Here is a 12,375-nt window from a genome sequence, read left to right as displayed (position 1 = left end):
ACGTACAAAATGTGGTGGTTTAGGAGAACCACTGCCACCACTGTCTGCTGAAGATGATCATATTGATAATGTCAGTTGTCCAGTCGTAGAAGGATCAAGATATTAGATCAAAATGTCCATTTGTGCTACCTGTATTTCTATATTTCAAGAGTTTCACCAGTATTTCTGATCAAATTACATACAGAATATTTATACTGAAAGATCGTTGCACTGCTGCCTCCTAAATGAAATCAACTTAAAGCAGTAATGGGAGTATCACGACTTTCCTCAGAAAGACAAAGAACCAATTGTCCTCTCTTCTCCGATTCTTCTTTTTCTTAATTTTAAATTATGGTTTTGGTCTTAACTTAGCTGCAAACATATTCTTGCTCTTTTGGCCTCAGTCATTGCAACCCTTTTTTCATATTTGTGTGGCTTGTTCAGTTTGTGCAGGACAAATGTCTTTGCTAGGGGAACCGATGAGGGCGAATAAAATCTAACAGCTTCCATCCTTCTTTTCCCGTGATCTACTGTCACTGATGACAGACTGCCAAACTCAAAGTGTAAATCTTATTGCCAGAAGGTGCCAGCAGCAGGATTACTGTGTAATAGCAGCGACACAGCATAAGTCAAACGTAAGCACAAAAACAGCCTAAGCAGTGTTTGCTCTGGACATACTGAGTAAAGGTGCAATGTGACTGCTTAAGATTAACCTTGTAACTCTTTAGGATCCAGAACAGAATTGTGACGCAACAGAACTGAAAATGAAAAATATTTTCTACATGATGTTATATCTTAGGTTGAGCCTTCAAAAGCCCTTCTTTACCACCATGTAACTCATCAGTGACGTCCATCCATCATTTACGGTTACGGTCGTACGGAGTGCAGCTAGCTAGTGTTCCAGCGACGCTCGGTTCAGTCATTTGCTTACTTCAAAGTTAAACATCACCAGGTGTTAGTATCTCCTCGTGTACGTTTATGGCCTGGTTGTATTTTAAAGTATTTTGCCTCTAGTATTGCAACAAGTTGGATTTCACCTTTAAGTACTGTGTTAAGTACTGTGCATTGCTGGAGGCCTGACCTCTTGTAGCTCCCTTTTCTGGCACTACATCATCACCAGAGGTCGACATGCGGTTCTGTTTGAGTCTGTGTCACTGTTGTGTACACATGGCAACATGATATCACTGAGCTTAGCAAAGCTTAGTTTGGTATTATCATGAAGATTATTAAAGCTAGTCTTACTTCACATATTACTGCCTCTCCAGACAGCCTGACAGCAAGCCTCTGCCACCTCACTGCTTCAGGCTGTGAATGTGTTACTCTGTGCTGCTGGCTAACCAGATAATTCTGTGGGCAGGTCATTGCTCTGCATCACAGAGCGGAGCTCTACATCAGAGCTGAATCAGAGACAAAGTGCACGAATTTATTTTCAGAATTAAAACAACAAAACAAAGATGACAACCACCTAAAAACATAAACAAAACAAACCTCCCCAAAGCTTTAATTGTTTTTATCTGCCAGTGAAGCATGAGTGTCATTTTCATTTAGTGGCATGTGTGTGTAAGACACAATGTGGGCAGATTAAAGATGATGAATAATTAAACTGACTTAAGAAGCTCATTAAATCCAGGGCTAGAGATGAGAGAGCAACAGGAAACCAAGCACCTAAGCCCCCATGAGACGCTGCTGAGAGCTACTGCTAAAAGTCCCCTTTGCTTTCTTTCATTATAAAACACTAAAGGGAATGGTTTTTGTTTTCTTTGTTTCAGATATGTGCACAGAAAATAATTTCCATTTCTAGCTAAATACTTCAGGCGCTGTGGGAAATGTATGGGAGCAGAGTTAAATCTAGCAGACCTTAAAGCTGAACGCTGCACATTTAACATAAAGGTGTTGTACTGGTTTTAGGTGAGCAATTAAATTGAAGCCGATCTGAGATGTTGATTATGTCCTTAGTGTAAAAGGTCAGAGTCACCAGAGTTGTAACAGTGATACAATACATTGGTTTGTTTTATTATTGTTGTCATCAATTGTGGTAATAATAATGATACTACTGAACAGGAACGCATCATCTGAGTCTCAAACAGTCTTTTAAGATTTCTCAATAAAACAAAACAAAGTTACAAATGAAATAAATCGCTTTGTATATGATATTCCATTCAATGTTGTGGCTCCACAGACCTAACTTCTTTGTCTGACTCACAATACTGATGCAATATAATAATAATAATAATAATAATAATAATAATAATACATCATAAGGCCACCAATTAAAGAACAAAGGAGCATTTCCACTATTTTACCAGAGACATGTTTGCCTAATGTTACATAAACTTATTTTAACATTACAAGCAAACTAAATATACTATTCTTCCTTTTCCTGAAGCAAAACAATCACCAAACCATCTAAGAGCTAAAGATGTCACATGCACTGATAATATTAATGTGCAAAATATCTAAAGAAACAACTGCACCTAAATAATTCTGGCTGGCTCATAAGGGATCAAATACTTATTTCCCTCAACGACATGCAAATAAATTTTTAACTTTTACATAACTTTTTTTTTTCTGGATAATTGGTTGCTATTCTGTCTCTCTCCATATTAAACTACGATAAAAAATTAGTTGCACCTCATCCGAGCCAACCAACAGGAACCAGCGAGGAGCAATCGGATCCAGGAAGCGCCACGAAATGAAACAACAAAATGCCGACTCAGTATCTCCAGAGAAAGTGACGGGAGAGCAGTCCAAACTGGTTTTGGCAACCTGCTGCTTCATTTCCCATGATGTCTACACCTTGTGCATGCAGGTGGAGCTGGAAAATGGTGGCGGTCCTGTATACCTGAGGGAGGCTTTTTGGAGATGATGTGGCACTAGAGCAGTTTGCAGCTTAGTGTGAAGCAGCTGAAATCAGAATTAGAGCCTCCAAATCTATGGCCACCGACTTTTAGGCTGCAGCGATGCGGATGCCGTACTGGTCCATCGTGGTGAAGAGAGTCACCCTCACCTGTGGTGACAAGCTTTGGGTAGTGACTGAAAGAATGAGATTGTGAATACAAAGCGGAGGAAATTGGCTTTCTCTGAAGGGTGGCTGGCCTCTCCCTTAGAGACAGGGTAAGGATCTTGGTCATTTGAGGGGCTAAGAGTAGATCTGATACTCCACATCCAAAGAAGCCAGATGAGGTGGTTCAGGAATCTGACAAGGATGCCTCTAGGACACTTCCTGAATGAGGCGATCCTACTGTGACGAGGTCCTGGGGTAGACCCAGGACACGCTAGAAAGATTACATCTGGGAGCGCCTTGGTGTTCCCCAGGAAAAAATGGAGGAGGCAGCTGGGGAGAGGGAGGTCTGGGCTTCTCACCTTAGGCTGGTGCCCCTGTAACCCAGCCCCTCATAAGCAGAAGACAATGGATTGATCTTTGAATCACGGATTAATAAGATTAATTAAATAATTTGTCTTTTCATAAACTCACAGGTAAATAGGAAAAGATATAATTACTGAGGATTTGTAAACATAATTATTATACTGTTTGTTAACATTATAGTTAAACTAAAGTAAATATTCATTACCCACAGTGAATATTTGTTTAATTTATCACTTGTTCACAGTGATTATTATAAAGTATTACCCAGTAATCATGACAAGTAATTACATACTGGGTGCAATCATCTCCATGGGAACACAGCACAGTCAGCTCAGCGTGTTCTCGGGTCTAACCCTCACAGCACTTTGAGTGCTCAGCAATATATAAGTGCCAGTACATTTATTATTTAGCAAGACATTTTGGAAGCACACAACAAACACATGATGAACACTGTGTTCACTCCTCGTTTCTAAAGTGATCTGACTTCAGGAGACCACACTGCTCACTGCGGCCGAGGGGAAACATTTAGCAGTGAGAAGCAAATATCCTAAAAGAACTGAACACACAATGACTAATAACTTATTTAATTCATATTTTAAATGATCTATTTTTAACAAAAATTGATCAGTTTTTATCATTTTTAAAGAAAATATGTTGGTGAACTGAATATATGAAAGAATACTGACTTCAGGTCAAGTTGTTTTCCAGGCAATTTCTAAAACATAGATTAATTGTTATAGTGCCATCTATATGTGCAGCACAAACACGCTTACAGTAGAAAAACTATTGCAACTTTATGACTTGGACCCCTAAATGTAGAGCCATGTAGAGCCATTTGGAAGGCTGACATATGGAAATTTAGGGTACAAATATGGTGGGGTGCCTTGGAACATCCAATGAACCCTTTCCTGTCATAAAAAAATATGGCACCAATGGCTTCACATATATTTGAAGTAACTGTACTTGCATGCACTAGAGTGGCAGGACAGTTTTCTCCCTGTGCCTTTAAGAAGAGAAAACTCACTCTTGGCCTTTTCGTTCTTGCGTGAAGGCCTCCAGCGGATGCAGGACTTGTGTTCATCCAGATAGAAGAACCGCATCAGTCCCTTGGAGCTGCCGCGGAGCTTTACCATCTGTGTCCCCATCTGCATGGAGCTCATGCATTTCTCCACTGTAGCAATGAAACACACAGAAGGAAAAAAGGTTGGAATGTTGCCAAAAGGAAAACTGCTGGAGTGTGCGCTGAAACAAAGAAAAGTGTGTGACAGAAAATTAAAGAGCGTACACTACATGTTTTCATTTAAGAAGTGTGTGTGTGTGTGTGTGTGTGTTTCCACAAAATCCATCTGGAGTGTAACGCAAACAGAATTATTTGCACAGAGAAAATGCATTAGATGTGCCCGTCGCTGCCCACAGGGTTTTTGTTTCTCTCATGGGAGGAAGAGAAAGCAAGTGCAGACAGACGACAGCAAAAATGAATTATAGTAACGGGAAAAACAGGGAAAAATAAATCAATAAAGTTCCTTGTAGATACAAGGATTTACACTGTAACCTAAACACAACAAAATGCTGCCATGCCTTCCAAGAATAAAATTACATAAACTGCTATGCCAAAATCCTGACTGACAGCACTGAAAATACGGATAACCTCTTTGAGAGTTTGCCATTATTCAGAGGGAGAATTTGACAGTTCATCCACGGGAAGCTAACGGTGTGGTAATCACACCAGGTCCACACTAGTTGGTGTGGGCAGTCATGTGTCCCTGCTGCAGTTACACCCGATCTCAAGTGTCTTCACATCCTATCAAAGTGTCTCCCAGCAGCAGTTCAAACCATGCCACCACAATGCTGACATCTATGACATCCTGCCTGCCTGCTGTGTGAGTAATGCTGCATGTAAGGTATATTGAAGCAATAAAGAAAAATGGTGGACATGATCTGAAATATGTGGCTGAATCCAGCCTTAAAATGTGCTTCTTAACAAAAACATCTGCAAATGGAATTTCAAATACTGCAATAAGATCAATACTACTGATTTGATTTGATTTTCAATTAGGATTTACACTTCCAACAACTCTGAAAACGGGATAATTGAAATTAAATAATTATCCAGTGCACCCCCTTTCCCTTACAATGGTGTGTTTTCACCAGTGGCCAAAAGCCCACATGCCCAGTATGTAAGAAATGACAAGGTCAGAACACCTGTTGTATATGCTTGTGACACTCACACTCTAATATCAATAAATAACATACAGTTCCACCACACTAATTCCATTGGTATTCACACCAAACCTAGTTAACCCTTTAACACCGGGCGATCACTGCTGATGCACCTGTTACCTGCCCTTACCTGCCCTGAACAGCTGGCTAACCAGCTTATGGTTATCCAACTTGAATGTTCAAGTTTTAAGAAAATATGTAAATATAAAACGACTGAGGCCCAGTGATTGAATCTTGGTGACCTCCACACATCCTCTTACTCTGACATGTAAATATTAGATGTTACTATGTATTTTACTACCATGCTAAAGATGCTGTGTGAAGCACTTCAGGTCTATGTCTAAAATTTTGGGGAAAAAAGCTTTCCACTGTTGCATAAAAATACATTTAAGTGGGTTGTGTGAGAAAGCTAAAATGGCTAAATTCTTTCATGCCAATATGAATGTTTAAACACAGTGTTTGTACACCGAGCGATGGTCACAGCAGGCTTTCTGCAGATCAACATGCTACAGGTGTGTGTAAACTAACGCAGTGAATAAGCCAGCAAAATAAAGCAACTGACAAAGTGGATAGTACTGTGTTTGACGGGCCTGTGGACTTGCAAAGTGGACACCCAAAGGAAGAATCAAAACTGCAGCCACCACAATGCCCAGAGACCAACACTTCATCACAGCATCTCATGCTGCATCACTCACACTGTTCAAACCACACAGCACATGCAACATTGGTTTTTGGGTTTTTTGGGCAAAGATGAAGCAAAGATTTCCAACTGCAAATGTGATGACAAGTATAGATGCTGTACATCAGTTTTCATGCCATCACTGTCTCCTCTGCCTTTTCACAGCACTCAGAAAAACATTAATGAACAGTTTGGTTTTAAATGTCACAGACACAAATAAAGTCATCTGGGTTCTTGATATAAACAGTAAATGGACTAGTTCTTATATAGCGCTTTTCTACTCAGTATAAGATCGAACTCACACGACAAACCTGCAAAAACTGAATGTGAAGGACACTACACTACAGTGTAACATAGGTCTACATTTAGACATCATATTCCAATGATCCTGCCCTGATCAATACACAACTATTTTTTGGCATGCACCATGAACCAAATTATTCTTTTCTAGTTATATAGCCCCAAATCACAACAAACAGTCACCTCAAGCTGCTTTATATTGTAAGATAAAGACCCTACAACAATATAGAGTGTGAAGGAAAAACTACATGAAGCCTGAAATTGACCTCTGAGCTCTTTTTCCTCTTCTTCCACCTCGGTTTCACGCTGGTCGCCATTTTGCTTTCTGTAACTCCACGAAATCAAGTGTGAGCAGGACCGTCACGAGATCGCGTGTGCACGTGTGAACAACGCCGGCCTGAACCCTGCTGGCCTGAATCTGCGGGCACCTCCTTAAGGCCTTTACACACGGACACATTATGAAAAAACGACAAAAAAATTCTGAATCTTTCGGATGCAATCTTGCCGTGTAACACACATACGCACTGAACTAACTGAGTTTTTGCACTGTGAAAAAGTCGACATTAAGCGATGATGTCATGAGGTCCTGAGGTTTCCGATCGAGAGAAGGAAGAAGCAGAGATTCTGGGTTCATCCAACTATCACGAGAAAACAGCAGCAGGGAGAGTTTCATGGTTTGATCCCGGAGTTGAAGCTGGATCACGGCTGCTTTCAGGATGTCAGGGGGCAGTTTGAGTTCTTGTTGGCAGAGTTGGGATTACATCTGAGGAGGCAGAGAATAATTTCAGTGGCTTGATTGAGCCGGAGCAGCATCTCGCTGTTTGTCTAAGGAAAAATTGTATAATTTTACTACTCCCACATCACTGTATATTCAGTATGCACATTCGACCTGAGATATGACCTCAGATTGCCAAATGCAGTGCTCTGATTGGTTAGATCTTTTTTTTTTTTGCTTGCCAAAATCGGAAAAATCGAACTTGATGTGAAATAATAAATACCAGTGTGAACGGCTGCATTAATAATAACGCACGAAACCTTTATTTATTTTATGCGTCTGGTGTGTAAAGGCCTTCAGACAAAATCCATCTAACACACCCAGTGTGACCCACTTTGGCCACATAACATCTCAGAAGATTAATTTAAGTATATTGATAACTGACCTGACCCCATATCATGCCAGCAAAATGCTTCTATAGCATAGCCAAGCTGTGAGATTCACACTGGACTCCACACTTAATTAAAACTCGTGACAAAACTAACAGCGACACTGTGCCAGACACTGTATTAACCCTTCTATCATGCTATAGCTGATGAATAAAAAGTGATGCACTGTCCACATTGCTGACATAAGTCTTCAGACAACAGTTCTGGCTAAGTGCATGAACTAAGGACATGCAATAACTAACCAAAGGACCCAATAGTTTGGGACAGCATGAACCAATTTACTGCTCAAACAAAGGGTACGCATTCTGAGTGTGAACTATTACAATTAAGCTATTTTAATAATGAAAAGATTTAAATATCTTAATAGGCTTCCACAGAGATGAGATCATGTACACAGAGCGCACACGCAGCATCCTGTGAGTGAGTCACAGCAGCCCAACTACAACACAAATTCCTGCTGCTGCAACAAATTGGAAAGAAGTGGATCCTCTCTTGTAACATAACTACAACATGGCTGTGAAGCAGCTTTTTATTGATTTCAAGGGAAGAGTTATTTCTGTGGCTGTTGACTGACTGCAGTGCCTGATGCCTAGTAGCTGTAATGGACCCAGGCATCTCCACTCCTTCAGCCAAGCAAGGGGGGAGTTATCCATGAGATGATCTGCTGTCAGAGCCTCCGGTCTCTGCAGGCCCTCTGAACAGAGTGGCACACTGACACACTGATCAGTGGTCAGATTTGAAATGCACTCTAGCAGCCAGCACAGTCTGCTAGCCTACATTTCCTGCTTTGCCTGCATGCATGTAGAGTCCTACTGTCCTCTTGATTAGAAGGGAAACTCTCAGGATATCCATAAAGTAAAAAAGCAAGCAGCATATTTGTTTGATTTCACTCAAAATGCTGCCAGAGAGACTCATTTAAACATGGAACACACACTGCTTTGTGGTTGCCTTAAATATAATTAAATCACTGATTGATATGGGGGGGACAACAAAGGAAGACATGCGTTACTCGTGCTCCCCTGCCGCTGTGCTAAAAGGAGAATGTGTTTGTTCAAAGCTGGCTAAGTGTGAATAATCTCTTGGGAAGTCAGCTTAATCTTTGAAATAGCTATGGAGCCCTCATGGAGAGGTAACGGCTGGCGGAGTAAAACCGGTCAGGGAAGGGTATGGGTGTCCAAATTAAATCGTACTTTTGTGTTCAAACACTGTAGCTCGCTGACACAACCTACCAGTGAAATTAATGATGATTTAAACAGTTAAAAATACAAACAAACAACAACAAAGGGACCTGACAGCGCACAGATGAAGGAATCCGTCTGCCTATTGTAAGTTTAATCGTAGCCTGTGGAAGGCTCACTGAACCTGGGTAACACAGGCTGCTGTAATCACAGCATCAGCCCAGTTGTTTAGTTAAAATTTTGTGTCCACAGTTGGAGCCAGCGCTCCAAGAGGCCCATAGATCAATTATAGATCATAAAGAAACTTGATTTAGAAGTGTGTACACATGCAGGTAAGCTTATGAGGTAGCAAGTGGCATTTCTTCAACAGTGTGTAGCTTATACACAATAACAAGCTTAAGCTATACACCCATCAACCACAACATTAAAACCTAACAAGCATCAAGTGCTGACAGCCAACCAACCATCTACACAGCGTGAAGACATGAAAGAGATAACAGAATCTGACTGCCTCGATGTGTTCAGCCGTAAGGTGAACCCTGCTGCCAGATAAACAGGTGGTGAACCGAGACCTGATAATGCTTTAAAACCAGAGTATTACAAGCCTGCCAGCTCACTGCACCTTAAGACCTTGCCTTGACCTATACACTGGAAAACTTCAGCCATTAACTTATCTAATATAAAATATTATTCTTCTGTTCCCGTTAGCTGTCTTTACACATAAAAACTAGAAAAAGAAGTATGTCAGTGATTCAGTGCTCTCCCACGGGTGTAAATCTGGGACCTCTTCATGCTGTGAGCTAGAAGCAAACTCTTCTGTCCTCCTGTGTGAGGCTGTGCAGCTCGGCTGTTCTGACTGTGCCGCAGCACAACCCACAATTAGTTTGAGAAAATCCTGCTCTGTGCTCCGCTCTGCTGTTTTCCCACTCCAACCTAGTGGTGTTTCTGAGCTTCTGTCCTTAACCACAGCTGGGATTTACAACATCAGCAGAATCCTTTTAATTAGTGCACAGGAAAAACACAGAATTGTTCTCATATAATAGCAAAATAAATGTTTAATAAGAATATCCTGCTTTGAGAGACAACCCCATCACAAACATGAAGAACAGCTCTTAGAGACAAAACTAGAGCAGGAGGCGCACAGGAAGGCTGCACACTCTTTACCTCTGGGGAGCTGGGCTTGTTGCCATGGTTACAACATCATATTTAAAGTGTTTAATGAAAACAGGCTCAGATTCTGTCTGAAAGTTTGACTAATGATGCTACAGAAGTCGCAACAAGAGCGATAACAGCTCAACAAAAGTGCATGGTTTTTATCCAGCTGTAGCAATGATATGAAAAAACATATATAAAAACATCACAGAGAGACGGGGGTGAGGCCAGCTGTGCTGAAACATATGAGACAATTATCATGCTTTGGGAACAGAAATTGCAACTGAAGCTAAATGATGCTTTAAATGCACAGAAATTACTCCGATTTTGAACAAAAGGTAAATAGAAAACAAATTTTTAAAAAAGCACTGAATCAACAAAATTCAGTGCACATTTTTATTGGGATCCAGATTATGGTGACACCCAGTGAGATCATCCAGGTGGACAAATTTCAGTGTCCTCGATTTATTCTGCACGTGGTAAAGCTGCACTCTGGGTTTGCAATAGATTCATGCAAGTCTTGTTTCAAAACAGAGGATTTCCTTATAATTAAATTTGAGTTCATAATTCAAGGAAGGAAAAAACATGTTGTACAGCAGGCCCACGCTAACTTGTCTTGGGAAACAAACTGTGTCCCTGCTGGCCTGCAGCCTCAGCTGTGGTGCACAGATCAGTGGTGTGTGTGTATCAGCAGGTCTGCACCGTAGCCACAAAGGGGCAATGGTGAGCTGAGGCCAACAACCAACACCTCGAACACAAGCTGCTGATAGCAGAGCAGGTGAGTGACCCCTGGAGACAAAGTCAGCTGCAGGCAGCTGTTACTGATTGTTCCACAGGACTGTCCACAGACACCGTTTACACCTTTTACTTCTTACACAATTCCTGTTGACCAAAAGGCTCTTCCTGTCATTTTGGTTACAGATGAACTTTTACTAACGGTTAAAGATGAACTGAACAGAGAGTAAGTTTTGAACTGAAGGCAGGTGCGAAAGCCCACTAAAGGAAAGGTGCACTTGATTCATTAATTGTAGCTGTTCTGTAGTTTCTGTGGCTGTTAAACCACATCAGCTGCATTCAGCACCTGGGTGGATGGGATGCCGTGTAACAGGATGACCTACATCAACAATCCAGTATTTAACGGGCATTAGTGGTCCTTCTGGGAGTCCTAGCTTTGTTAATGAAGTTAAATCAGGAAGCAGACAACAGGTGGCAATGGAGGTAGCAGCTTTCCACAGTGACAAAGCTGAGGCTCGGACCTCAGTGATGTGGCACAGGGACCTAAGTGGCTGCTGACCTGCTACCACAGTCACAATATGGGCCAAGGAGGTGGAGTCAGCTACTCTCCTCTGTCAGGCCACCAGGTTAAGCCCAGGGGGATTGGACTGTCTGGAGGCCATATGTTGCAGCCACACACACACACACACACACACACACACACACACACACACACACACACACAGGTGAACCTATGGTGCAGATGGCCCCGCTGAGGCAGCAGACATAATGAAGACTGACAGTCACTGTGTCACTGAGGTAGAGACTACAATAAATCTAAAATTAGCAAGAGGATCTCATTTAAAGAGCACGCTAAATATCAATGTTTGGCACTAGTTTCCTGATAAATATTGCTATAGCATCCCCTGTTATTAGAGTTGGGGCTATTACTGTGGGACAGCCCACAGTTTAAACTTCCTGCTTGTATAGATTTTAAGATGGATTCCAGAGCATTTAATAAACCGCACACAACAGTTCAGCTTTTAAACTGACAAAACCAATCACACAGTTCTGTGACTGCTCTGTTTGCTTCCATGTAAATCCTCTCTTCGGTCTCACTCTGGTCACAGTTTGATTGTCAACTTTCTCACCAGCCCAACACAGCACTGCAGCTGACTAAGCTTACCCATGTAGCCAAGCCTCCACTTAGAAAAGGCCACAATGCTGCTGCCTATCCAGAAAAACTCCTCCACCACGTGGGTGAGAAAGGCCTGCTGCTGGACGAGCTCCTTCTGTTTGTCCTCGTTCTCCTCGGGGAAGAAAGCCCTTTTAGCCGGAGCTCCAGGCTTGTCCCCGGTCACTGCAGCGGTGAGGGCTGAAGACACCGGGCTGACGGGGAAGAAGCTGTTCATCTTGGATTTGTTCATTTAGGATAGCAGATCGTTATTGACGCTGTCTAGAAGTCACACGAATGTTCCCACAGAAAGAATAAATTCAGCTTTGGATAAATTAGGTTGGCAAACAGAAGTCTATTTCAAGTGCTTTATAGTAAATGTTCTTTATGGGTAATCCTGTTATTTCACCTCTCAAAAAAAAAAAAAAAAAGAAAGAAATTATCAGTA

The 12,375-nt window shown here is 41.6% G+C and overlaps 1 protein-coding gene across 1 annotated transcript in view; it reads right to left on the bottom strand.

Annotated features, from left to right (window-relative positions):
* plch2a (phospholipase C, eta 2a) overlaps nucleotides 1-12,165 on the bottom strand; it is a 77,723-nt gene extending 65,558 nt beyond the window's left edge. The window contains 2 exon segments of the mRNA XM_030733220.1: nucleotides 4,371-4,517; nucleotides 11,940-12,165. Of these exon segments, the coding sequence (XP_030589080.1) occupies nucleotides 4,371-4,517; nucleotides 11,940-12,165 (373 nt within the window).
* Nucleotides 12,166-12,375: the final 210 nt, after the last annotated feature.

Source organism: Archocentrus centrarchus, chromosome 7, assembly GCF_007364275.1.
Source record: "Archocentrus centrarchus isolate MPI-CPG fArcCen1 chromosome 7, fArcCen1, whole genome shotgun sequence".
Taxonomy (NCBI): Eukaryota; Metazoa; Chordata; class Actinopteri; order Cichliformes; family Cichlidae; genus Archocentrus; species Archocentrus centrarchus.
Note: the sequence above shows the minus strand (reverse complement) of the source record. Positions and strands in the feature narration are given on the sequence as shown.